Genomic DNA, 26,761 nt, shown 5'->3' with positions numbered 1-26,761 from the left:
TATTTAAAGCTACACAAGTTCTTTGGTCAAGAGCAGTGAGTGTTTTTCTCTGTTTCCTTTGTTCTTTGATTAACTTTACTGACAGAAAGCATTATTGGATGCTGGCCCTTTAAGAGTTGCTGACAGAGACTCGGATCTCACACGCGCCTTATTCTCTCACAACTCTTTACGACCATCATAAGACTGCTCTTATGTTATGAAGACACTCGACAAATTATATTTTGGCATAATTGTGTGTGTTGTTGTTCGTTCACTTCAAGCGGAAAGAGAACTGTATTCTGGCGCGCGGTCTGTGCATGCGTATGATACTGGCACGCGTCTTTCAGTCAGGACATTCACAGGCAGCGCGCTCTCTTTTGACTTATGGTCTCGCTGAATGGTTTAAGCATTCGCATGAATAAGAGCGGGATCATGTAACACTAGCCAAACTAAAGGATGACAAAAAATAACAGATGCTGCGTTAACAGCCCTAATTTGTTTATTTCATATAAAATCGCAGTATTTTGCGTCATATAATCGCATAGGCTTGACATTGCGATTACGATTGCGATATGATTAATCGTGCAGCACTAACATATGCCTGCCCATACCATAACCCCACCGCCACCATGGGCCACTCGATCCACAACGTTAACATCAGCAAACCGCTCACCCACACGACGCCATATACGCTGTCTGCCATCTGCCCTGTACTAGGGCTGGGCGATATGACCAAAATCTCATATCACGATAGAAGTCATCTCATATCCCGATAACGATATATATCACGATATACTGTAAAACTTCAAATAATAGCCCGGGCTTTTATTTTCCCAAATCGCCGAACTGCACCGGCTTGTATTTGAGGCAGGCGTCTATGAGACAGGCCTTTCATTTAGTGTAGGCCTAGAGATAACGAAGATTACGTTTTATTTATAAATGTGTTTAACAAATCCGTTAATCTAAGAATTAGCCTAGGCTACTTTATTATGTCTAAAGGGGGTCGCTCACCGGACGAGAAGCGCGCGCGCCATGTCTATAGCAACTCGAGGTATCGCACACACACCGGACGCGCGCTGTCAGTTTATGGCCAGCAAATTGTTATGTTTAAGGACATTATGGAATTAAGATCATGTCTGTACTATGTTATGATAGTACTGTACAATTAAATACAATCGTTGCTTAGTCTGCAGTCTGAACACTTTACCTCAGAGCGTCCGTTAACTGAATGAATTGGGAATATCACCTGAAAATCCGATAATAACAGCATCAATTTGAATTCAACCAGCTGATTTCTGTAAATGAATGTACAACTAAATGTATGTTGCAGCACAGGGTGAAGTCAGTATATAACGATAATTGTACATTTAATATAACCATAGCTTTTAGATTATTGGCAGAATTAAAAAAAAACGAAACGATGTGACAGCCATGGGCTGAACAATACATTACTGGTAATATCCATCGAGCCTATGAACTTGTTGCCCGAAACACATCAACAAGAAAGAATGAAGGCTATACCCTGTAAAACGATCTCCTTCTCTCTCCGGCCTCCGCTAACTCTGCTTGCGCTAACAACTCCGCCCAGATGCGCGCAATCTGCACCACAGAACTGGTTTAAGAAGATTTAATATAAACCGAAACTAAAAAACAGACCAGGCCTCTATTTGAGACTGGCGTTTATTTATCCAAACCACCCTAAAATGGTCAATACAACAAATAGAAAGTTAACCAAACCATCTAGCCCCTCGTTTAGGAACGAGCTCCTCGGTTTGTTCTGGCTGGTTCTTCTCCTGCTCGGAAACATCCGGTTCTGTCACCCCTTCATTCATGCTGTTATTCACGTTTCTGCCTGCATCCCCATGGTGGCGTGAAAGATTGCAGTCATCCAAATTTTTGCCGTAAACAATGTTTTTTTGCGACACCACGATATAAACGATATGGCATAATATGAAACGATAGGCTTTTTATATCGTCCATCCGATATATATCGTCATATCGCACAGCCCTACCCTGTACAGTGAAAACCAGGATATATCCGTGAAGAGAACACCTCTCCTCTTCACCCCCGGACGCCCCCAATGCAGTAAAACTGCACATTTTAGAGTGGCCTTTTATTGTAGCCAGCCTAAGGCACACCTGTGCAATAATCATGTCTAATCAGCATCTTGATATGCCACACCTGTGAGGTGGATGGATTATCTCGGCAAAGGAGAAGTGCTCACTAATACAAATTTAGACAGATTTGTGAACAATATTTAAAGGGGTCATATAATGGTACATGCACTTTTTCAAGTTGATTGTACTGAAATGTGTGTGTGCAGTGCCTGTACACAACCATCATATAATGATAAAAATCTATCCAGTGTTTTCGTTTGAATCTTTAAAGATTGACAGCAGCGTTTCAACACAGACCAACCCTGAGCGAGCTGTCATCGTAGTCCGTCATTGTTGATACGCTGGAGCAGAATGGCGTCTAAGCGATTGTGGTGTTCTGTTCTTGGGTGTAATAACGAACACAGCAGCCATTTTGATGTTCCTAAATGTTTTTCGCGGCATTCAAGCTGAAAGGTCTATTCAACAAAGGTGGCTAAAGTCAACAGATTTTACTAATAGACCTACCAATTGTCATTTTGACGGCCCTCTATATATAATGGCCAAATATTTTCAGGGGCCAAAATTTCAATGCATCACTACTGATTTCATGTCTCTGCTATCACTCCTGTTTTGTGTTTTCCTACAAAATAGATTTGATTTTAGGCGTAAACAACATTTATATAGTATTAGTATTCAATTTTGAGGTTAGCTAAAGATTACTTTTAACAGTATTATTAATGTTTTTAAAGAATAACTTTATATTAGTGTTAGATTACAAAGGTCATTTAAATGTAAAAACAGAAGAAATGGGCACGCCGCACGAATAATTAAACCTCTAAGATTGACACATCAATTTAAAACAAATGTTGAATATTGGCCAGTCTGGCCCATATGCTTACAATATATTGTACGAAAAAATCATTGTAATGTTCACAGTGTTGCTCAATATATCTGAGCTCTATATTGAGAAGCACTGAATATTAAAGGGCTTTTTTCACACAAGACTTTATTTTGGGCCCCTAAACACCCTGAGCCTGTCATGGCAATTTTTTTTGGCTGTGATGTCTTCATGCTACGGAGCCCCCCTAGTCCCACTTTGTCAAAAAAATTTATTATAACTATCTCGTGGCCTCAAGATAAGTGAGGCCACGAGTTAGTATCTCGTGGCCTCAAGATAAGTAACTCGTGCCCTCAAGATAGTATACTATCCTCGAGATACTATCTTGAGGCCACGAGATACTATCTTGAGGCCACGAGATACTATAGTAACTAGATACTATCTTGAGGCCACGAGATACTATCTAGTTACGATAGTATCTCGTGGCCTCAAGATAGTATCTCGTGGCCTCAAGATAGTATTGTGGCCTCAAGATAGTATCTCGTGGCCTCAAGATAAGTAACTCGTGCCCTCAAGATAGTATACTATCCTCGAGATACTATCTTGAGGCCACGAGATACTATCTTGAGGCCACGAGATACTATAGTAACTAGATACTATCTTGAGGCCACGAGATACTATCTTGAGGCCACGAGATACTATCTTGAGGCCACGAGATACTATAGTAACTAGATACTATCTTGAGGCCACGAGATACTATCTTGAGGCCACGAGATACTATCTTGAGGCCACGAGATACTATCTTGAGGCCACGAGATACTATCTTGAGGCCACGAGATACTATCTTGAGGCCACGAGATACTATCTTGAGGCCACGAGATACTATCTTGAGGCCACGAGATACTATCTTGAGGCCACGAGATACTATCTTGAGGCCACGAGATACTATCTTGAGGCCACGAGATACTATCTTGAGGCCACGAGATACTATCTTGAGGCCACGAGATACTATCTTGAGGCCACGAGATACTATCTTGAGGCCACGAGATACTATCTTGAGGCCACGAGATACTATCTTGAGGCCACGAGATACTATCTTGAGGCCACGAGATACTATCTAGTTACGATAGTATCTCGTGGCCTCAAGATAGTATCTCGTGGCCTCAAGATAGTATCTCGTGGCCTCAAGATAAGTAACTCGTGCCCTCAAGATAGTATACTATCCTCGAGATACTATCTTGAGGCCACGAGATACTATCTTGAGGCCACGAGATACTATCTTGAGGCCACGAGATACTATCGTAACTAGATAGTATCTCGTGGCCTCAAGATAGTATCTCGTGGCCTCAAGATAGTATCTCGTGGCCTCAAGATAAGTAACTCGTGCCCTCAAGATAGTATACTATCCTCGAGATACTATCTTGAGGCCACGAGATACTATTTTGAGGCCACGAGATACTATAGTAACTAGATACTCTCTTGAGGCCACGAGATACTATCTAGTTACGATAGTATCTCGTGGCCTCAAGATAGTATCTCGTGGCCTCAAGATAGTATCTCGTGGCCTCAAGATAGTATCTCGTGGCCTCAAGATAGTATCTCGTGGCCACGAGATACTACACTCACCGGCCACTTTATTAGGTACACCTGTCCAACTGCTCGTTAACACTTAATTTCTAAGCAGCCAATCACATGGCGGCAACTCAGTGCATTTAGGCATGTAGACATGGTCAAGACAATCTCCTGCAGTTCAAACCAAGCATCAGTATGGGGAAGAAAGTTGATTTGAGTGACTTTGAACGTGGCATGATTGTTGGTGCCAGAAGGGCTGGTCTGAGTATTTCAGAAACTGCTAATCTACTGGGATTTTCACGCACAACCATCTCTAGGGTTTACAGAGAATGGTCCGAAAAAGAAAAAACATCCAGTGAGCGGCAGTTCTGTGGGCGGAAATGCCTTGTTGATGCCAGAGGTCAGAGGAGAATGGCCAGACTGGTTCGAGCTGATAGAAGGGCAACAGTGACTGAAATAACCACTCGTTACAACCGAGGTATGCAGCAAAGCATTTGTGAAGCCACAACACGCACAACCTTGAGGCGGATGGGCTACAACAGCAGAAGACTCCACCGGGTACCACTCATCTCCACTACAAATAGGAAAAAGAGGCTACAATTTGCAAGAGCTCACCAAAATTGAACAGTTGAAGACTGGAAAAATGTTGCCTGGTCTGATGAGTCTCGATTTCTGTTGAGACATTCAGATGTTAGAGTCAGAATTTGGCGTAAACAGAATGAGAACATGGAACCATCATGCCTTGTTACCACTGTGCAGGCTGGTGGTGGTGGTGTAATGGTGTGGGGGATGTTTTCCTGGCACACTTTAGGCCCCTTAGTGCCAATTGGGCATCGTTTAAATGCCACGGCCTACCTGAGCATTGTTTCTGACCATGTCCATCCCTTTATGGCCACCATGTACCCATCCTCTGATGGCTACTTCCACCATGTCACAAAGCTCTAATCATTTCAAATTGGTTTCTTGAACATGACAATGAGTTCACTGTACTAAAATGGCCTCCACAGTCACCAGATCTCAACCCAATAGAGCATCTTTGGGATGTGGTGGAACGGGAGATTCGCATCATGGATGTGCAGCCGACAAATCTGCGGCAACTGTGTGATGCCATCATGTCAATATGGACCAAACTCCCTGAGGAATGCTTCCAGCACCTTGTTGAATCTATGCCACGAAGAATTGAGGCAGTTCTGAAGGCAAAAGGGGGTCCAACCCGTTACTAGCATGGGGTACCTAATAAAGTGGCCGGTGAGTGTATATCTTGAGGCCACGAGTTACTATCTTGAGGCCACGAGATACTATCTTGAGGCCACGAGATACTATCTTGAGGCCACGAGATACTATCTTGAGGCCACGAGATACTATATCTTGAGGCCACGAGTTACTATATCGAGGCCACGAGATACTATATCTTGAGGCCACGAGTTACTATATCGAGGCCACGAGATACTATATCTTGAGGCCACGAGTTACTATATCGAGGCCACGAGATACTATATCTTGAGGCCACGAGTTACTATATCGAGGCCACGAGATACTATATCTTGAGGCCACGAGTTACTATCTTGAGGCCACGAGATACTATCTTGAGGCCACGAGTTACTTATCTTGAGGCCACGAGATAGTTATAATAATTCTTTTTGACAAAGTGGGACTAGGGGGGCTCCGTATCATGCTGTGTGTTTCGAAGTCTGAATTATTCTTTTTTTTTTAAGTAATGATGCTTCACTTTGGTTGTTATTTAAGTAATTATCTGAGCAAATTATAATTCACACTGGATTGTTTTAGCAGTAATAATCACATACTAGAGTAATTTGTTTGTCCAAGTTTATTTTTTTATTTTTTTTAAATGGCTTCTTAGACATGCTTTTTAGTGCTTAGTCATCTTGATTGCATCATTAATGGCAAGGAGACATTTAGAGTGTGAACCAGATGTATGTTGCCATTTGGAAAAAGGACAGCGAGGCCCATGTTTCACATTTCACTGTGCAGTAATTCACCATCTGAGAGTGATTGCAGCATATTAGGAGATTTTTGCATCCAGACTCTGCAGTCAGGCCTTACTGTCTTATCCTTCTCCACACTCTGTCTCTCACCCCTCTCATGAATTTAGTGAGATGTAAAAGAGGCAAGCAAGCGTTTCTTTGTGAATTGTCCTCCAGCTTCATGGTGCAGTGCTGCCCTCTCCTCAGGCCAGAGAAACCAGACAACCAACTAGGTCAGAGTGTCAGGAACAGGCAGGCAAAACACTGGCTAAGAGAGCAACACACACACACACACACACACACACACACACAGAGAAAGAAACTGACAGAGATGGTAAGAAGGAGAGAAAGAGAGGGGGGTGGAGGGAGTTTGTAAGAGTCCACAGTCAAGTCAATTCAAACTATTTATAGAGCAAGATTTTACACAATCTTACAGTGAGAAATATAAGATATTTTAGTTTGATGCGTGACCTGTTATACAGCAGCATGTGCTAGAGCCACAATTCTGGATAAATTGAGAATTGACTTCCATAGCATGGGGAAAAAAATACTATGAAAGTCAATGGGTGCCACTGCCGTCAACTGTTTGGTGACCAACATTCTTTAAAATATCTTTTGTGTTCTCTTTTGTGATCAACAGAAGAAATAAACTTATACAGATTTGTAACAACTTTAGGGTAAGTAATTGCAATTTTCATTTTTGGGTGAACTATCCCTTTAACTACATTTTCAATGTATTTTATGTAGTAATTTGAATTTCAAAAGTTTGGGGTGAGTAAATTTCTATCTTCAAATAAGTGCTGTTCTTTTGAACTTTCTATTCATCAAAATCAATCAAGTGTGACCTGTCGATACCGATTTTTGCCGATTCAGATTTTCTTTCAAAGAACTACAATTGATAGCATATACAAACAAAAATCGACTTTTCTTTAATGCAAAATTTTATTTTCATAAAAAAACAAGTAAAAAGACCATAATAAAATAAGAACAAATATACTAATTTCAAACAACAGTACAAATAAATGCAATAGAATAAATAGATATGAAATAAACACAGCTTTAAGTTTTTCAGATTGGTATGCACTAGTATATTCAGGTAAGAAATACTACAGAAATTAAAGTAGTCAAATGTAAAATAACACTGGGTAGTCTTCATTGTAAAAATTAAATACAGATTAATGCTTACAATTAAAGTTACAAAAGTTATTCTGTCAAGAGCAGAGAGTGATTTTCTTTGTCTTATGTTCTTTGATTGACATGACAGACAGCAGCAGGAATATTAGACTGCTGTCACTTTAAGAGCTTATGCACGGATACAATATACTGTTACACATCTTGCGTTATCTTTCTCAACTAATTAGGTTCAAAACTGACTGTGTTTAACTGAATACTTGCCAAGATGGGCATTTTGACAATTTTGTGTGTATTTGGCCGTTTAAGCACAGTAAGCCACTCATTTTGGTACTTGCGACTCACAAGCTGCTTGAGTGCCCTATGAGGCGGCTTATGAGCGCCACTTATATAGATCAGTGCTGTGAGCACGAACCCTGCGGGAATTACTAAAATAATGCTCAATACAAGCAGTATTTAACTGGAGCAAATGTGACAGTGAGTGAGAGGAGACGGGTCTGTGTCACTTCGCCGTCGGAGAGAAGAGAGCGAGAACACACAGCTGACGTTATTGCCTGTGACAAAATGGATTGGCTCGAAATCGGTAAGACCTTGAGACTGACCTGCCAGTTACCGGTCTGAGCCGTTCATGTGGAAAATCTGCCTATTCCATCTCTACGTATTATAATGATTTCTGAGGATCATGTGACACTGAAGACTGGAGTAATGATGCTGAAAATTCAGCTTTACCATCACAGGAATAAATTACATTTGAAAATATATTCAAAACAGTTATTTTAAATCAGAAACATTTAAATCCTTAAACACAACTTTTTTAATGGTAGGGTACACACATACAAAATAATTATTGGTTTCGTTAAAATGTCTGTATTGTGCATGCCCAGTGTGGCAGGGTGGAATAACTCCACCCATTGGGAGACTGTGCGCATGCGTGTGTTTATTGGCTGCCTTGTATGGCGTATAAAGGAAGGGGGTTTTGGGGACCGGATATGCGTCTTGGCAGGGTTAACCCCGAAGGGTTAACCTGTGGCCTGGTCTTCCTGTCTGCTGCGCGCTCGCGACCGACTTTTCTCAGCGGCATTTTTCGGACTGAGCGGCTGTATCCCCCGCATGGTGCGTGACCATGAACGGGTTGTTTACATTGACCATCTCGCGGGTTATCTGCAGATCTGAGGGCTCTCCTTGTCTACCTAATGGGATTGAGCGTCAATATTAAAATGGGAAACGTCTGAGTGACTACGTTGCGGTTTTGCCTCTACGGTTAATCTAATAGTGACTGCGCACGTCGTTGCAGTGCGGCTTGCTGGCTGGTCTGTCTTCACCCGCGGCCACCTGCTTGATTCTGTGATGGCGCATTCGTATATGGAGTTGATGTTTATGAATGTTTGTTATTGTTTTGTTATCCTTCACAGTTCACTCTGGGCATCGTGATCTACCACCACTGTTGATAGTCTGAGTGAACCATGTGATCTTAATTTGTTCTCTTTTAGGAGAGAAGTGATTGGTATGTTTTCTGTGTGCGTGAGCCTATATTGTGTTTTATTTTAATTTTGTTGATTTGTGTTTCTGTGTGACTTTGTTTGCAGGAGCTGGAGGTTTCTGGAGAGGGGTGGCTAGCTGCCATCGTGTGTGTGGTGATTACACCTATGCCGTGTGTCTTCTTGCATCCAATCTTCATGTGTGTGCGTGTGTGGGCGCGTGTACGGGGTTATGGGCTCCTATTAATTTGGCAGCTAGCCTGTACCGCCGCTCCGGTCCAATGTGCCAAATTGAAATATGGGTTTGTTGTTGTGTGTCTGATACAGATTGTGCACGTTACTGTAAGATTGACTTTAAGATTATTGTGACCTTTTTAACTATTTATCATGTAAATGTAGAGAAGCAATAAAAGTGTATATTTTTCCTATGTGTGCCCCACGTCTCTTCACCCACGTTTTAGATAACGAACCTGTGTGCCCTTAGGGCGGTTAGTCCCTAGTATTCTGGGGTGGCGTAGTCGACCGCTGTTGTTGTTAACGAGTGTGCACATACTCCTAAAGGAGAGTGTGAACCCTTCCCTTTAGCCCTCGCCTTGCCACACTAGTTTTTATTTCTTAAATACATTTATTGAAAAAGGTGTGTGTGTGTGTGCTGTGGCATATATCCTTTACTTTCAGCATGGCCAGTCTGTCTGCTGTCAGGTTCATTATCTGTGCTTAATGTTGGGTTCATTAAATCTTTGTTTCCCTGACAACAGATGCAGTAATTACACTCAGATGGCCATTCACATTTGGGGCATTGAAACCATATACCAAACATAACCTGTAGTACTGTACATATATTTAAATCCATGTGCTGTTCATGACTCTTCTGTCTCTGAACTCATGCTTGGTATAACAACAGTCATTTAAAAATGACACAGATCACCTATAAACTCTGCTGAAGCCACACACTAGCTTTCAACATTTGGTTGCTGCTTCTCTCTATCTGTGTGAGTTTGTCATCATTACGGGCTCTAGTCTTGTATGTTGCTGATATACTGACAGGCAGCAGTTATAGTGACATGAACCATAATTCTCTTGCCGTACAGAGAGAGCATCGTGCTGGGAGACAGATGCTTATATTAATTTGGCCAGTTCTGCATTCATATGCTGGTGAAGATGAAAGAGATGAGTCTGTGTGTAGGAGGAGAGACGGTGTGGGCTGCTTTGAGTCTCAGTTTAGTCTTCCACATCTGTGATACATCCTCAACTGCACGTTCACATGACTACGCATCAGTGTTGTGCGTGCTGCTTTCAAACTCACAATTCATGTAGTCAAGCTATCCATTTGAAGCAGTTATATAAACTGTTATTTTTTTAATTATACATTTAACAAGATTTAATTTAACATTCAACAAGGTGCTGAAAGCATTCTTTAGAAATGTTGGCCCATATTGATAGGATAGAATCTTGCAGTTGATGGAGATTTGTGGGATGCACATCCAGGGCACGAAGCTCCCGTTCCACCACATCCCAAAGATGCTCTATTGGGTTGAGATCTGGTGACTGTGGGGGCCATTTTAGTACAGTGAACTCATTGTCATGTTCAAGAAACCAATTTGAAATGATTCGAGCTTTGTGACATGGTGCATTATCCTGCTGGAAGTAGCTCAGAGGATGGGTACATGGTGGCCATAAAGTGATGGACATGGTCAGAAACAATGCTCAGGTAGGCCGTGGCATTTAAATGATGCCCAATTTGCACTAAGGGGCCTAAAGTGTGCCAAGAAAACATCCCCCACACCATTACACCACCACCACCAGCCTGCACAGTGGTAACAAGGCATGATGGATCCATGTTCTCATTCTGTTAACGCCAAATTCTGACTCTACCATCTGAATGTCTCAACAGAAATCGAGACTCATCAGACCAGGCAACATTTCTCCAGTCTTCAACTGTCCAATTTTGGTGAGCTCTTGCAAATTGTAGCCTCTTTTTCCTATTTGTAGTGGAGATGAGTGGTACCCGGTAGTGTTGTCAAAAATATCGATATTTCGATACATATCGATACTGAAATATCTGAACGGTACCAATACTAATTTTTCCGAAGTATCGATACTAGTCCTTTCACTTCTCTCAAAAGGCGCGTTGACAAACACCACACGTGACGCACTCGTCTCCCATTCGCTCTGGTTAAATAGCAAAAGTGAAGTGAATGGAAAGATGGCGAGGGCGGCGCCCCCGCGACCGGCTTTGGTTGATTGATAAAGAACACCGCGAGCGGTCATGTCGGAGAATAGCGCGGACACGCGTAAAAAACACACCGCGAGCGGGCATGTCGGAGTCGGAGAATAGCGTGGACACGCGCTACACACCGCGAGCGGGCATGTCGGAGAATAGTGCGGACGCGAGCGGGCATGTCGGAGAATAGCGCGGACACGAGCTACACACCGCGAGCGGGCATGTCCGGAGAATAGCGCGGACACGCGAGCGGGCTGCGGGCACCCAACAGATTGTTTGACTGCGCAATAATCCCTCACATCACTCATTTTTTTTATATTATTGTATAGGTGAAAACAGACTTAAGGAACAGGCTCCAGGGGTAGGCTACTATTTAGCATTATATGCTCAGCATCAGGGGTGTTTGTTGTTTGGACAGACCTGCCCCCACTGCTAAAAAAAATTCTCAAGGAAACACTGTAACACTTCCCATTTGAACTTTTCTGAAACATTAACCAAGATGGCCTAGTATTGTTGTTGATAAGAGTCTGTGTTGTCTCGTTTTAATTCTTAAAGTTAACATAATCTGATTGAGGAATCTTAGACAAGTAAATATTGTAACTGTGGTCAAATGTAAATTAACTGGTGCCTATTTAACTTTATTCAAAAATTATTATTTAATTCAGCAATTTTCCTTCATTAGCGATTATCATCAATTTGATTACACAGATATTAATTAAACTAAACAGCTAGACAATGGCATCTCTGAATTCAATAATGACATGCCTTTAACTGAAAATTGAATGTTTAATCTTATTATTATACATTACTGACTCTCTATCCTCCAATTTGATACTCTTAAGTGCTTTTTTGTTACAGTATATTTTAATCTTTGATAACAGTAGGTAATAAAAATACATCATGTTAGCTCTGGTCCAATTAAAAAATATTAACAAATAGAACTCAGGACATTTTTGTTCATGTAAAATATACCTCATTGTCATGTTCTAGACTTGTTATATTTAGCTTTAAATTAAAAAAATACCCCCTTAATATTGTGGCAGTTTTTTCTCCGTGGTATCGAAAATGGTATCGAATATCGATATTTTTCAAGGTATCGTATCGAAGTTAGAAATTCTAGTATCGTGACAACACTAGTACCCGGTGGGGTCTTCTGCTGTTGTAGCCCATCCGCCTCAAGGTTGGGCCGACTGATTCAAGCTGATAGAAGAGCAACTTGACTGAAATAACCACTCGTTACAACCGAGGTATGCAGCAAAGCATTTGTGAAGCCACAACATGCACAAACGGAATGAGAACATGGATCCATCATGCCTTGTTACCACTGTGCAGGCTGGTGGTGGTGGTGTAAACAAAAACAAATGTGCTGTGTTAATAATTTTGTTCGGTCTGTAATGAATATGCTAGTGATGCTTAAAAGAGATTTACAGTGCAGGCACTAATGGGTACACTATTGAGCGCTGATTTATGGTCGACCAATATACATTTTTTTTAATGGCTGCAGGGCTCCAGACTGCAACCATTTTTCCTACCGGTGCGACCAAATATTTATTTAGGTCGCGCTGGCCGTTTATTAGTTCGGACCTATTAATAGACAGCGCCCCGAACTTTCCAGTCGCGGGCCGATCTCGATCACGCAACACTGTTACTAGGAGATCCAGACTCTGGAGATCCAGTGAAGAAATCCATTGAATTCGCCGCAGAATTAATAACATCATCGCTGCGAGATCCAGTGAGAAACATTCCGATTCGGCGCAGAGTTCTCTGTTATAAACCATCTGATATCTATCAGATCAAACAGCGCTGACGTGGAAACTGGAGAAACGCTTATAGAAGGCTTTCAGTCCACAAATCAGCAACATTCACCATGGATTTAGGCTAATGTAGTAACTCTAACCATAAATACGGTATTGTGACATAAATAGTCAAACGATTATCTTTTTCCAGCACTTCAAAACTATATCATATATATAAATGTTATTTTTAATGTGATGACCAACACATTTTTTGTTCATCCTTCAAAGATTGAAAAACTAAAAATTAAGATGTAGGAAAACTCTTATTTAAAAACTTATTTAAATTACCATTGTAAACAGTAGGATACTTATTGGCTATTTTCACTCCCTAATATAAATGTTTTCACTCGGTTTGCTTTTTAATTAATATTAAGACATTATGAATACTAATAATTAAAGTTAATTTCATCTACACCCTAAATTAAGCTTAGTTGTTTATTGTCAGCCCCAGTGCTACCACATATTTTTGTAATTAATAATAATAATAATTCAGTGGCTCGGGTGCTGCTGCCCTCAAATGTTGGTCTGGAGCCCTGTGAACTTGAAATAAAACTGCACATTGTAATATCTGTACCTTAAGTCTATTTATTATTAAATAATTTGTGAATATTATAGTTATTTTGGAGGAAATTTGAATAATTGCATTGCAAGCTGATTTAAGGTGTGCCCCTAAATTTTCTGCTTGCGCTCCTAAAATTTTCACAGTCAGGGGCTACAGTGCTCCTAGTAAAAAAAGTTAGTCTGGAGCCCTGGGATGGTAGCAATATATAAAAAGCAGTGGGTGTGTGTGTATATATAATACATATATATATATATATATATATATATATATATATATATATATATATATATATATATATATATATATATACACACACACACACACACACTGCTTTTGTACAAGATGCAAATAAAGCTTTCGAAATAAAGCTTTCAACAAGACGCATTTCAGCAAGATGTGTGTCTAAGTGAATTATATATATATATAATTCACTTAGACACACATCTTGCTGAAATGCGTCTTGTTGAAAGCTTTATTGAAAAGAACCCTCTGAATGAACAGATTTGCTCAGTTGAATTGTACAGCACTACTTGAGACATCCTCTGACAGTGTGATTATTGCTTCAGCTCATTTGTAAGGTTCATTGCTTTCATTTGTGCTGAGCTACAGTCACGCTTCTGAAATCGTAGTCCGTAATGTCACCGGCAGTCTGACACCCTGTTTGAAAAGCTCTTGCTGTTGAAAGAGGTCTCTGATGAGGTGAAAAGAGCTTTGAGCACTGTGCATTACCATGAGGAACAAAAGTGTCATCAGCGTCTCTTGTTCTTACCCACCTGTTCATTTTCAGTGTAATTGTTTGAGTCATCACTAAAAAATCAGTGTCCTTCTGCTGTGGCCAGAGCTTAGATTTTGAGAACGATTTGTATTGAAAAAACTGCAAATATATCTGGGATTTGGAAACTATTTGGGATTTATTATTTCTTTTATAGGTATTATGGTTCCCAGCCTGACAATATACCCATCTTTGGTGAAAAAATGGTTTTAGTTGGAACTTGTTCTGAGATATTTAGATATGTCTCTTTGTGTTCCTACTGTATCTTCAGTGTGTTTTTAATGAGTTTCCCAGATCTCTACTGAAAAGTGTAGGTGTGATAATATATTCAGTAGTTGTCCTCCGTATCTCTTTGTCCACCTGAGCGTCTCTACATGAGCGGTGCTTTACAGCATTTGTGAGGGATGTGATTCCTCTCCAGATGCGGCTTCTCGTAGTCTTGAAGGTTCAGCTCTGTGTAGGAGGGTCTCTCCTCCCCCGCTCCCTCTGCTCAGATGTCATCAGCGTGGGTCAGCGCACTGCATCTGCATATTAGTGTCAGTGTGTCGTTGTGTGTCCTGGGGGAGAACGGGCCTTCCTGGCCTACATGCCTGCCCACTGTAAGCCCACAGCTTCTTCAGGGCCTTCAGTGTTTCAGTGCAGTAAACGCATGCAGTGGTGCAAATCTTTATGAAAATAAGTTAATCCATGCGAATGAAAGATTTATTTTTCGTGTCATGCGTTTGGCTGCTTGTTAACTGCTCTGCTATGGTGCAGCACAAGAAATTCATGTAAGGGCTGGTTCACACAGAAGGAAAATACGTTATGTGTGAACCAGGGTTTCCGTTGTCCGGTAATTACCGGACATTGGCCGGGGAAAAAATGAAATGTCCGACAAAATTAAATCTCTCCGGTCAAATTGTCCGATCAAAATTGCGTAATAATCCCGCCCCCCTAACACAATATGAATTTGAGAATAAGCCTAAAATGTATAAAGCAAAAATACACCGACCTTTGGCTATGTTATAAAGGAACAGGCTCTACCGTTTGAAAGTTATTAAACATCGCATGCTGCATTTCAAATAAAGCGCACGCCTAGAACGGCTGTAATATAGACTTAAACAACGAACGATTGAGTGAGACGTTTCAAATATGGCCAGGCCCAGGCAGGCTAGCCTTAAAGGAACACTCCACCATTTTTTTTTTAAATTGGGGTTATTCACGGTCTCCCCTATATTTAGATAGGTGGGCAAATGCATGTTTGGAAGCACAGGCGAAGCACTGCTACTTGGGCACAGAGATATCACGCAACACCTGAAATAAAGCTTGCCACAAATAACCGGCGAAAGTAATGATTATGCATGAAACATTTGAATTATTGATAAAGTTGATAAATTGATCAAGTTGACGATGTAGACTCGCCATCTTTGCAGTAGTGAACGCGCCTATAGAGAGAAGTGTGCCCGCGCCGACGCCTCCGTGTCCTGATTATATTGTCCACTATATTTGCTGCTAATTTATTAATCCAGGCAAATTTGTTGATGAAACATTGATTAAAATTTTCAAGCAAAAATAATATTCGAAGATCGCTGGGTTGATTATTATTCAAAAATCGCACCCCTCTCCACCACATGCACGCACACATGCATTAGGCTACACCAGAGCATGTGAGCAAAGCGGAGCGGTGTGACGCTTATTATAAGTTAAAAAACTTAAACATATGTTTCATATTTATAAATAATACAATGTTATTATTTTTTTATTTCATCTATGTTGATTATATGAAAAGGGAACCGCATGAGATGAGTAAGATAGGATCATAAGATGACCAATATATCGGAAAACATTTGGAATGGGTCAGATTTTGACCACTTATTTAGTTTTGTTTTGTAGAAAGCCTTTCTTTAAAGTTTATTTCGTTTTGTATAAATTGTATCTTCATTTTAATCAATGTTTCATCAACAAATTTGCCTGGATTAATAAATAAGAAGCAAATATAGTGGACAATATAATCAGGACACAGAGGCGCCGGCGCGTGCACACTTCATGAAGTGTGCATTTCTCTCTATAGGCGCGTTCACTACTGCGAAGATGGCGAGTCTGCATCGTCAACTTTATCAATTTATCAACAATTCAAATGTTTCATGCATAATCATTACTTTCGCCGGTCCTTTGTGGCAAGCTTTATTTCAGGTGTTGCGTGATATCTCTGCGCCCAAGTAGCAGTGCTTCGCCTGTGTAGAGTCTCCGCAACAGCGATAGATTGAAACGCACGTCCGAGTGAAGATTGCGCAACTCGCGCAGCGCGTCACCCATGCAACTGATAGCAGCGGACACGAGCGCTCAGCTTGATTTCAAAAACAACTGATTTTAGCGCTAGATCTCTTATTTAATAGTGAACTAAATGAATGATCTGCTAGTTAACTGGAGATGTTTTATTTATTTGTATTAGGTACATCCGTGCCTCAATGTTTCAAAAAGTGAATGTGTGTGAAACCATAGTAAAAAACAATTGGTGTTGATTGACGCCAATCGGACGTTCATGTTTTTTTCCGTCTATTTGAAAGTTAGGCTAATAATAACATGTTGCATTCTATACGGCCTGATTATGTCATTTTTAAAGTTACATAGCCTGCCTCCAGTTTTCCTCAACTTGACTAATTAAGAGGCGATATTTGACCGGCATATCATCAAAATGTCCGTTAAACGAAACCTGTGACCGGCACCATTTTTTTCTAGCGGAAACTCTGGTGTGAACGGCCCTTAAGTTTATGAGTGGGTGGAGTTTTTTTTTTTTTTGCTGATAAACTGATTTATTTGCTTGACTGATTAGTTCTCATTTTGATATGGTTCGTGTGTCATGGCGATGGTAGACCACGCTTCGACAACCCCAACACGGAGTCCCTCCATCCAGGCCATCCTTAAAAATATTTTGGTTTGCAGTAACAGCAAAAAAAAAAAGGCTCGGTAGGTAGGCCTTTTTTTTTTTTTTTTTTTTAAGATTCAATGTAAAAAAAAAAAGTACAATTTTGGTGATGGTGATTAAGTAGGTATGAATTTAAACAAATTTCCATATCATGACGTCGCTGACTGGGTCTTCAACCCGTGCCTTCGGGCTAACCATTGCAAACCTCATTCTGATGCAGGTTATATAGACCTCAAACAATTTGAAATCTTTGTCAAAAAACATATTTATTGCATTAATTCCAGCTGCATTCATTAAAAAAAATGTGTAGGAATCCTGTTAACATGACATCCCTTTGACCATAATTGCTCTGGCCAAATTATGGCTCAGGCCCCACTATCTCTAGTCGGTACCTCTCAACCTCCTGCACAAGTATAATTTGCTGTTATGCGTGTTTGTCAGAGCCTGCAGCCTGCGTGACGAGCTGGATGCGCTCCGAGAGAAGGCCGTTAAAATCGATTCCTTATTTTCGTTTTCGAAACTTGTGTTGGTTGGTCCGATCGATTGTGCAATCGATTTTCGAACGTACAGTGACAGCCCTATTGCTTCCTTCTCCGCCAAAAGGCTCCAACCAGCAGCTAGTTCTTAACCACCTTAAGAACTAGCTGTCCTTGCTAGCCTATAGCACAACTCCATGTAATATAGCCTTGCCTACTCCTTGGTACACATATTTGACCATTAAGAATTTCGAATAATACAGACGTATTTCACAAGCAGCCGGAGCCATCATTACCAAGCGCGAACCATTGACAGTGAATGAAACGAAGCGAACGTACAGGCCATAGTGTGACATGCGTAAACCAATGGTGTAAACATAATCATAATGATGCCACGGGTTTTTATTTAAAAGAAAGAACGCTGCCTACGTTTATATGTAGGCCTAGGCAATTTATATTCTCAATACTTATTAAAATATAATTAATATTTTATTACATTTGTATTATTTGTTTGAAGGGTAAAAAAAAATCGGTCGGTCTTAACGCAAGTTTACAACCGGTAAGTCTGTCAGACTAAAAGGAAAAAATAATAATGAATAATTGGGTCGGCCCTAAATTGACAGGGTCGGTCCGATTACGGCAAACAAGAATATTTTTAAGGATGGCCCCATTTCGGTCAGAGGCTGCAAGTCTGCAAGACTCGACGATGTTCAGACTAATTTTTTCCAGATCCTCTTCCAAGTTGTTGAACTATCTTTTCTTTGGTCGCCCTCTCCTCCTTGTCCCGTGAACGTGACCAAATAGAGCGACATTTGGAAGTCGTTTTGTTTTAATTCGGACCACGTGTCCAAAGTATCCAAGCCTCTTTTTCAATTCGCTTCACCACATCAATTTCCATCCCCAACTCTCTTATGTTGACGTTTCTTATTCGGTCTCTTCTTGTCACCCCTTGGATTTTCCGTAAGCAATTCATTTCAAACACTGTTTATTCTTGTCTGCTTCTCTTAGTGTCCATGTTTCTGAATTATACAATAGTATGTTGAGTACCAAGGCTTCATAAACTCTTATTTTTGTAAATCTGGAAATGTTTTTAGATTTTTCCATATGGAGTTCAAGTTTTGCATTGCTCCACACACTTGTCCAATTCTTCTTATGTGGTCTTGTTCTGTAGAGGCGTCCTCACTAATATTTCCTTAGTATATTATAATATTCCAAGTACTTTCAAGACTACTCTTTCAAGACTACTTCCAAGTCCACAAATTCTTCTACCTGCTTAAGTTCCTGGTTCTCTATTTGTATGAATACTTTGGTCTTTTCCCGTCCAATGTGTTGTACTTCTGTCTTTCCTGTGTTGACCTTCATGCCCATCCTTGTACTCTCCTCTACGATTCTGTTGAAAGCTGCAATGTCGTCCACGAATCTGAGGTTGTGACTGCTCCTTCCTTCGCCTCTTCCAGCACACTTGCCATGATCATCTATAAAAAGATATTAAAGAGAAGTGGAGACACCATGCAGCCCTGTAGTACTCCTACTATTGTTTCGAACCATTCAGTCACATGAAGACATAAAGGAGACATAAAATCGATTCCCTATTTTCGTTTTCGAAACTTGTGTTGGTTGGTCCGATCGGTTGTGCAATCGATTTTCAAACGTACAGTGACAGCCTTAAGAACTAGCTGTCCTTGCTAGCCTATAGCACAACTCCATGTAATATAGCCTAGCCTACTCCTTGGTACACATATTTGTCATTAAGATTTTCGAATAATACAGACGTATTCCACAAGCAGCCGGAGCCATCATTACCAAACGCGAAGCATTGACAGTGAATGAAACGAAGCGAACGTACAGACCATAGTGTGACATAGTGTCACACCTATTCTTATGGTGCTGAATGTACCTTTTATATAGGCTCTAATATTCTAACAACTTTTTCTGGGTATCCAAATCTCCTCATCACATTCCACTATCCAGCTCTCCACATGGTATCGAATGCCTTTTTGAAGTCTACATAGCATACAAATAAGTCCTTGCTAAAGTCAGTATACTTCTCAGCTAATTGTCGGAGCGTGAATATTTGGTCTATTGTGCTCCGTGATGTTCTGAAGCCCGCCGTTTTCTTCTTTATTCTTTCCATAATTATTGATGATGTGATCTTACTGCTGTGGCAGAATTCTCTCTTCCACCGGATTTGGATCGTTATACAGATCTTCAAAGTACTGCTTCCACCGTATCTTTACTTTTTCTGCATCAGTTATCAAAGTCCCATTTTTATCCTTTATTATACTCTTTTTGTTGGTACTCTTCCTGCTTAGCTTTCTGATACTTTCATATACTTCTCGGCTCTTGTTTTGTTTTCTGCTTTCTTCTAACGCTTTGCATATGTACATTCTGCACTCTTTTTAACTTGTCAGCATAGGTAGTTGTAATGTTTTACCGTTTCTTTGCTTTCTCTTCTTCTCGCTTTCCACTCTCTCCTTTCATCAGAGAGTTTTAGTGTTTGCAAAGAAATCCAATCAGGTATTTTACCACCTGATAACCTCCCTATGATCTTGTCGGTTGTGTCATGTATGACCATTTTGATTTGTTCCCATTCCTTGTCGATGTCGGCTGATGGATTGTCTTCTATTCCTCTGGTGTCAAGCAGGTCGTTCCATCTTCTCTCAATCTCTTCTTGGTATTTCTCCTTTGTCTTCATCCTTTAATTTCCTTGTGTCTGCTCTTTTCTCTATTTCTGCCATTTTGATATGGCATCAGCTGATAATCATGCTCTCTTTAAAAAAAAATTCGCTTGTCTGAAGTATAAAATCATTGGTTACCCGTAAGCAAATCACATAACGTTTGGTTATGACGTGTGTTATTCGCCAGCTCAGCCGCATCGAACTTCCACTGTAAACGCATGTATGATTCGAAAACGAAACCTTCGAGCGAAATACCAGAGTGAACATGGCTGACCGAGTTTTGCTGCCTCCTTAACCTGATCCTCCATGAGTGCAACCAAGGGGGACACAATCACAACTATCGCCTTGCCGGCCTTTGGCCTCCCCAGTTTCTCGCTGACGATCGGTAATATTTGATAAATTAAACTTTTACCAAAACCTGTCGGGAGTAGGGCCACGACATCACCTCCATTCAAAATGTTTACCAAACACTCTTCTTGTTCGGCCTTCAGTTTGTAAATGCCAGGAATATTCTCCACAACAGAGTGAATTGCATCCCGTGTCTCCATATCCGTGGTCGTTTTCGATTTCCCCAACCTTAAACTCGGTGCTTAGCGTCTACGTCACGGCTCTCAGCCCGCCCTCTGTTCGTTGATTGGTCAGCTGTTTTCAGGCTGGAGGAAAACTGAGAGACATGTCGATGTCTCAGACTGAGTACAGAAGCGAACTGAAATAGAGCGGAAGTACGAAGTCTGACGTAGTCAGGCTATGTCTAATCATATTGCTGTTGTACAATCTTTGAAGCATACTTTAATGGACTGTGATGGTTTTAACTCCTCTAGGACTGAGCAGGAAAAAATTTGATTTAGTTAGATTTAAATCAAAAATAATCATCTTGTAATTTTTTTTTTATATATATATATTTTTACATTTCAACCATTTTCTCAACCTTATATTAGCCATGGTAGCTGGCATGGCATTAAATTACACTGTGAAATAGCTGGTTAATCTTGCTAATATACCTATATAACGGCATTAGCAACACTGCTCTCTAGATCTCTTGTCTGGCACTGAAAACACTTTATTAGTCAACCTAATAATTGTGTGCTTGTTTGGGGTAGTTTGGGTTCCACAGTGGTCTCTCTTCGAGTGGTCTGTTACATATAATACATATGTGGTCTATAATGTAGAGCACAGTCAAAAGTATGTGTGGTGACTGTTCCCTCCTGGTACCGTCCTGGGACAAAGACAGGAATTGTTCAGAGACACACTCACGTATACGCTTTCTCTCTGTCAGGCTTGGGATCAAAGCCCGGGTCATGTGACTGCAGCTTGATGTCACAGAAGAACTGCTTAGATCCTGACATTCCACACCAGGGGCGTCGCTAGACCCTTTTTACTGGGGCATGAGTCCCAGTAACATACCACTGGCACTGTGTCCACTGGGTATACACAGTAATCTCCACGGGTTTATCAGTAATATTTCTGTTTCCTGACCTGGAAATCATTTTCCCTGATAATATTTCAGCCGTCATCTCGTGTTTTTTTCTATCAGCTGCTTATAATTAGAACCAGAATTGCAAAATTCGTAAATTGGAACTTGATGCAATTGATCAAACGGTTTTGCAAAAAGCTCTGGAATTGTTTGCAATTCTTCCGGACAGTTCACTTAAGCCCTGATGAGGTAGATAAATTAAATCATTGTAAGAAACGAAACTTGCAAACCATTTGTCACCAATGAAGCATCTCTTTATTGTGCTTACAGCTTGTGAACAAATCCTTTTTTTTTTTCATTTGATTTTGCTTAATTCTGACTTGCAAGGTCCCATTGTGATTCTGATTTGGTTTCATTAAACATTAATTCAGTAAAGAATATTTTAGCTGCAACAGCAATTTTGCTTTGTCAGCTTTTTGGATAACTATGTTGAAAACAGCTCCTGCCAATTGTTCAGCAAAGTGCAGTTCAAGTTAATCCACAGGAATGGAGGCATGCTACAAATATTTATTGAAAGTCAGTCACAGATCCACTGAAGTAAGACTTTCAGACTAATTGTCCAGCACAAATCACTCCAGGTACTCCAGTGGCATAGTTTGACTCTAAAAACTGTTTTAATGGCTGAACAAATTTAATGGCACACTGACAGTTACTCTTTTGTTTCTCCGTCAGTCTCCAGACAAGCATGTCGCTCTAGAGGAAACCAAGAACTACACCACTCAGTCCCTGGCCAGCGTAGCCTACCTGATCAACACGCTTGCCAACAATGTGCTCCAAATGCTTGACATTCAGGCGTCCCAGCTGCGCCGCATGGAATCCTCCATCAACCACATCTCTCAGGTAACCTAGCGACACACCACACACCTTCTTACAGTCTCACACTCTGGGCTATATTTACTGAAGTAAGACTGAAGGCTCTAAGAGTTGAGAAGTAAATGACTGTTACCTAGTTTAGATAAAAGGTAGTCTCAGCCTCAGACGTCATGCCCACGGATTGTTGACTGAACGTCTGATGCATAAGGCACACAAAATGGGAAACACTTTGGAAATTTAGTTTGTCATCTGATTGGTTGAGTTCTACAGAGTTCCAGGATACGTGTGTCACATTCTTTAACAGTCCGCCTGGAAACAAAGCCGTCGTGATGCCAAACCCCCTCATGGAAGAAGAAAGCTGTGGTGTTTACAACTGTGACAATGAGCGCTTATCAGAATCAGCTAAACGCTGGATTTTCAAGAGTATGTGAAGTTTACAGTGTCATTGTTGCAGTAAACTTGCACGACGTTCTTGAATTGATCATTTATTAAATGCACATCGGTTTATCGTAGGGATATCGACTTTACATTTTCACGCCCCTAAACATGACGCGGAACAAAACAAACTGTGATTGGTTGCTTTACATGTCAGTCAGACGTCCTCGGCCAATGAAAGCTGCGATGGAGTCCAGACCTTCTGCCGTCAGTCTGAATGTCTGGCTACGCAAGACTAGGTAAAAGATTATAAAATGCTCTGTTATAAATGGTTCCGACACTAAAATAAGTGTAGAAATCTTTAGACTGTGGTAAATCTGCTACATGTTGTGGAAATCACACCTGTTCACGGTAGTTAAATCACTGTAATGTGGCCTATTGCTTTGATCAAACATTGTTTTCATGAATGACCACACATTTAATGTACAGTTACTAATGATTGTCTTGTTTTTGTTTGTCTTTGGTTTGCTGATCAGACAGCACCCGTGTCCAGTCAGTTTTCGGTCGATCTCATTGATTCTGTAATTAAACAGCATCCCACAGACTGTATGGAACTGTAATTCAGCTGCAGTGTTCTAGGGCTCTAGTGCGACTGCTGTAGTGTTTTGTTCCTACCAAAGATATGAGCGAATGTTAGGGAGTTTGAGTTTTTCCCTCTTTTGCACATCGCTTTTAAATCGCTAATTTGAAAGCGAAATTAAAATGCACACGGCCGCACAGGCATTCATAGCGGTGCGGAGCAGAGCGAGCGTTGAGCTTCCATAGGAATGAACTGAAAACGCTCTCTCTGCTCCACTCGCTCCGTGCCAGTGGACAAGCACCGTGAATGCCCGTGCGCATTTTACTTTCACTTTCAAATTAGCCCCAATTCGGGGCCGGCAATTGCTTGAATGATGGGTTCATTATTATTCTTAATGAACAACATAACAAAACAGTACAATGACAAACTCGCTTTGAAACCAAATCTTCTGTCGTCGTCTTGTCAGTCAGTGAGGGGAAATCTGCTGATCTGTGCTGCGACTCGTACGCCTCACGCTGTATTGAGCAGACACGTTCAGTTTTTAATTGTAGTGTCTGTTCTCTAACTGAACTAAATTATTTTTATTACTATAAAAATCAAAACTACGGTGGGGGCGGTGCCGCGGTGGGCAAGTGATGTAACCGGTGTTGCGGCTGAACACCGGTAACGCCGACTATCGCAGCAGGGCTAGGGACCAGATACATGCACCTCAATTATGGATAAAAAAAAAAAAAAAGTACCCCCAAAAAAATTACCCATTTGATACAATTTTATACTTTTTTTTTAAAAGAAATTAATACTTAAAGGACAACTCTGGCACAAAATGAACCTTTGGTCTAATAACACATTGGTACCTAGTCAACCGTTCTCTGAGATTTGTTTTCATGATAATTGAATGTAAAGAGTTTTATCTCTAAAAACTGTTTAGCGTAAAACGCTAGTATATAGGGCATAGAGTAATGAAAAATAAAAATCGCTAGTTAATACCACTAACAAGGCTCAAAATAGCCCCCACACTAACACGGTAGCGTAATGAGGGTCCCTACCTGCAAACCGAAGCATTGAGAACTTTGTAAGTGTACAGACCGTTTAATAAGAAGATATTTTATAAAGACAGTCCACTTCGCGTATACAGGCAGAAGCCATCTTTGGAAAACAGTCTCGACCAGTCGAACCACGAATGCCGTGCCAAGTGAGCTGGTCGATCGGAATTACGTTTGTGAAATCTAATTACATGGAAATGCATGAATTATATCTGTTTAAGTCTGCACTGGCTGGGGAGAGGGAGGGCAAGAGGTTTTTCGGTCATTCATGCAGATCAATGAGCAAGACTTACAGCTGGCGATGCAAACTAAAATCACGCAATATTTGCTCTATATATCAGAAATAATTGCACCGATTTCGGGTCTGGTCGCCGCCTCCAATTTATTTTCGGGACATGGAAAAAGTTTCAAGTACAGCCTTGTTTATCAGAGTGGGGAAATCTTCAGACTGTACAAAACAATGCGTCTCTTGGTTGTCGCGACTCAACAGGTCCCGCTCCGTGCAACAAAGGCACTCCTGTTCGGTGTCCGCAGGTACACCACCAGTTGTAAAAAAAAAAAAAAAAAAAGAAAAGTTTCCCGAAGTACGAGGCTGTGTTGCGGCATTGACCACCGGTAGCTCTCTCTCTCTCGTAGCCCTTTCACGGAGCTCCTGCAGCTCTTCGTCAGTATATTCTTGCTCGAAAAGATAAAACCGTCCATCAAACATAAACGGTTCGTCGGTTGAATAATCCGCCATCTCTTTAGTGTGTATTTTAAGTCTCTCTTTTTAATTATTTTTATTTATTTATTTTAAATAAATAAAAAGTCTCTTTTTTTTATTTATTTTTAATTATTTTCTCTGTTGCGTTCAGTGCTTCTCTTATGCGCTCAGTGCTTTCTTCTGGAAACAACGGACCATTTGAGATTACAAGTCACAGTTCAGCTCACTTGGCACGGCGTTCGTGGTTCGACTGGTCGAGACTGTTTTCCAAAGATGGCTTCTGCCTGTATACGCGAAGTGGACTGTCTTTATAAAATATCTTCTTATTAAACTGTCTGTACACTTACAAAGTTCTCAATGCTTCGGTTTGCATGTAGGGACCCTCATTATGCTATCGTGTTAGTGTGGGGCTATTTTGAGCCTTGTTAGTGGTATTAACTAGCGATTTTTATTTGTCATTACTCTGTACGTACGTACTCTATATACTAGCGTTATACGCTAAACAGTTTTTAGAGATAAAACTCTTTACATTCGATTATCATGAAAACAAATCTCAGAGAACGGTTGACTAGGTACCAATGTGTTATTAGACCAAAGGTTCATTTTGCGCTGGAGTTGTCCTTTAAAGCAAGGATGTGTTAAATTGATAATTTACATTATAAATGTAAAATTGCCCGTTTGTAAAAACAAGAATTGCGTGATCCAGGGCTTTTGATACAGGGCTCGAAATTAACTTTCTTTTTTTACTTGGTCCACTTTTTTTTAAGCAGCGATAGATGCAAAACAGATTAGAAATTTGGTAAATTTACATTTCTCATGGATGATTTCTCTCTTCCACTTTTCATGCTTGCTTTCTTTGTCTCCATTTCTCTGATCTGTCTTCTCTCCACTGCCCTCATCTGTGGACTCAGCTGCTGCTCTGGACTCGAGCCCTATTTACCATATCACTGTCACTTAATGCTGAAAATCATTTAGCTGTGTTTGAGATGCCAGCAGCAGAGGTTTATCCTCCTCTGTGTTTCGTCATATTTTATTTATTTAACAGCTGTCAACAGCATGGGCTCTAAAGCGATTAAACACTGCGCCACTACAACATCTAATTCAGCTCTCCTCATGAAGTGCTTTTGACACGATCCTCTCCCAAAATCGCCATGTGAAATGAAACCGTACTCCGCCGAAAGAGATTTCGGGCATCTCACAACCGCACGCTTTAATATTTTGGCCTTACATATTGTGTTTTGTGACCTGCTTTCACAAATGTGAAGTATAAAGAGGCCAAA

The 26,761-nt window shown here is 40.7% G+C and overlaps 1 protein-coding gene across 12 annotated transcripts in view; it reads left to right on the top strand.

Annotated features, from left to right (window-relative positions):
- abi2a (abl-interactor 2a) overlaps window positions 1-26,761 on the top strand; it is a 50,241-nt gene that overhangs the window by 6,608 nt on the left and 16,872 nt on the right. For all 12 annotated transcript variants that reach the window (XM_056251698.1, XM_056251695.1, XM_056251689.1 and 9 more), the window contains exon 2: window positions 22,640-22,807. In XM_056251698.1, the coding sequence (XP_056107673.1) occupies window positions 22,640-22,807 (168 nt within the window). The remainder of the gene's footprint in view (window positions 1-22,639; window positions 22,808-26,761) is intronic.

Source organism: Rhinichthys klamathensis, unplaced genomic scaffold (genome assembly GCF_029890125.1).
Source record: "Rhinichthys klamathensis goyatoka isolate OS25496 unplaced genomic scaffold, OSU_Roscu_1.1 h1tg000088l_1, whole genome shotgun sequence".
NCBI lineage: Eukaryota > Metazoa > Chordata > Actinopteri > Cypriniformes > Leuciscidae > Rhinichthys > Rhinichthys klamathensis.
Note: the sequence above shows the minus strand (reverse complement) of the source record. Positions and strands in the feature narration are given on the sequence as shown.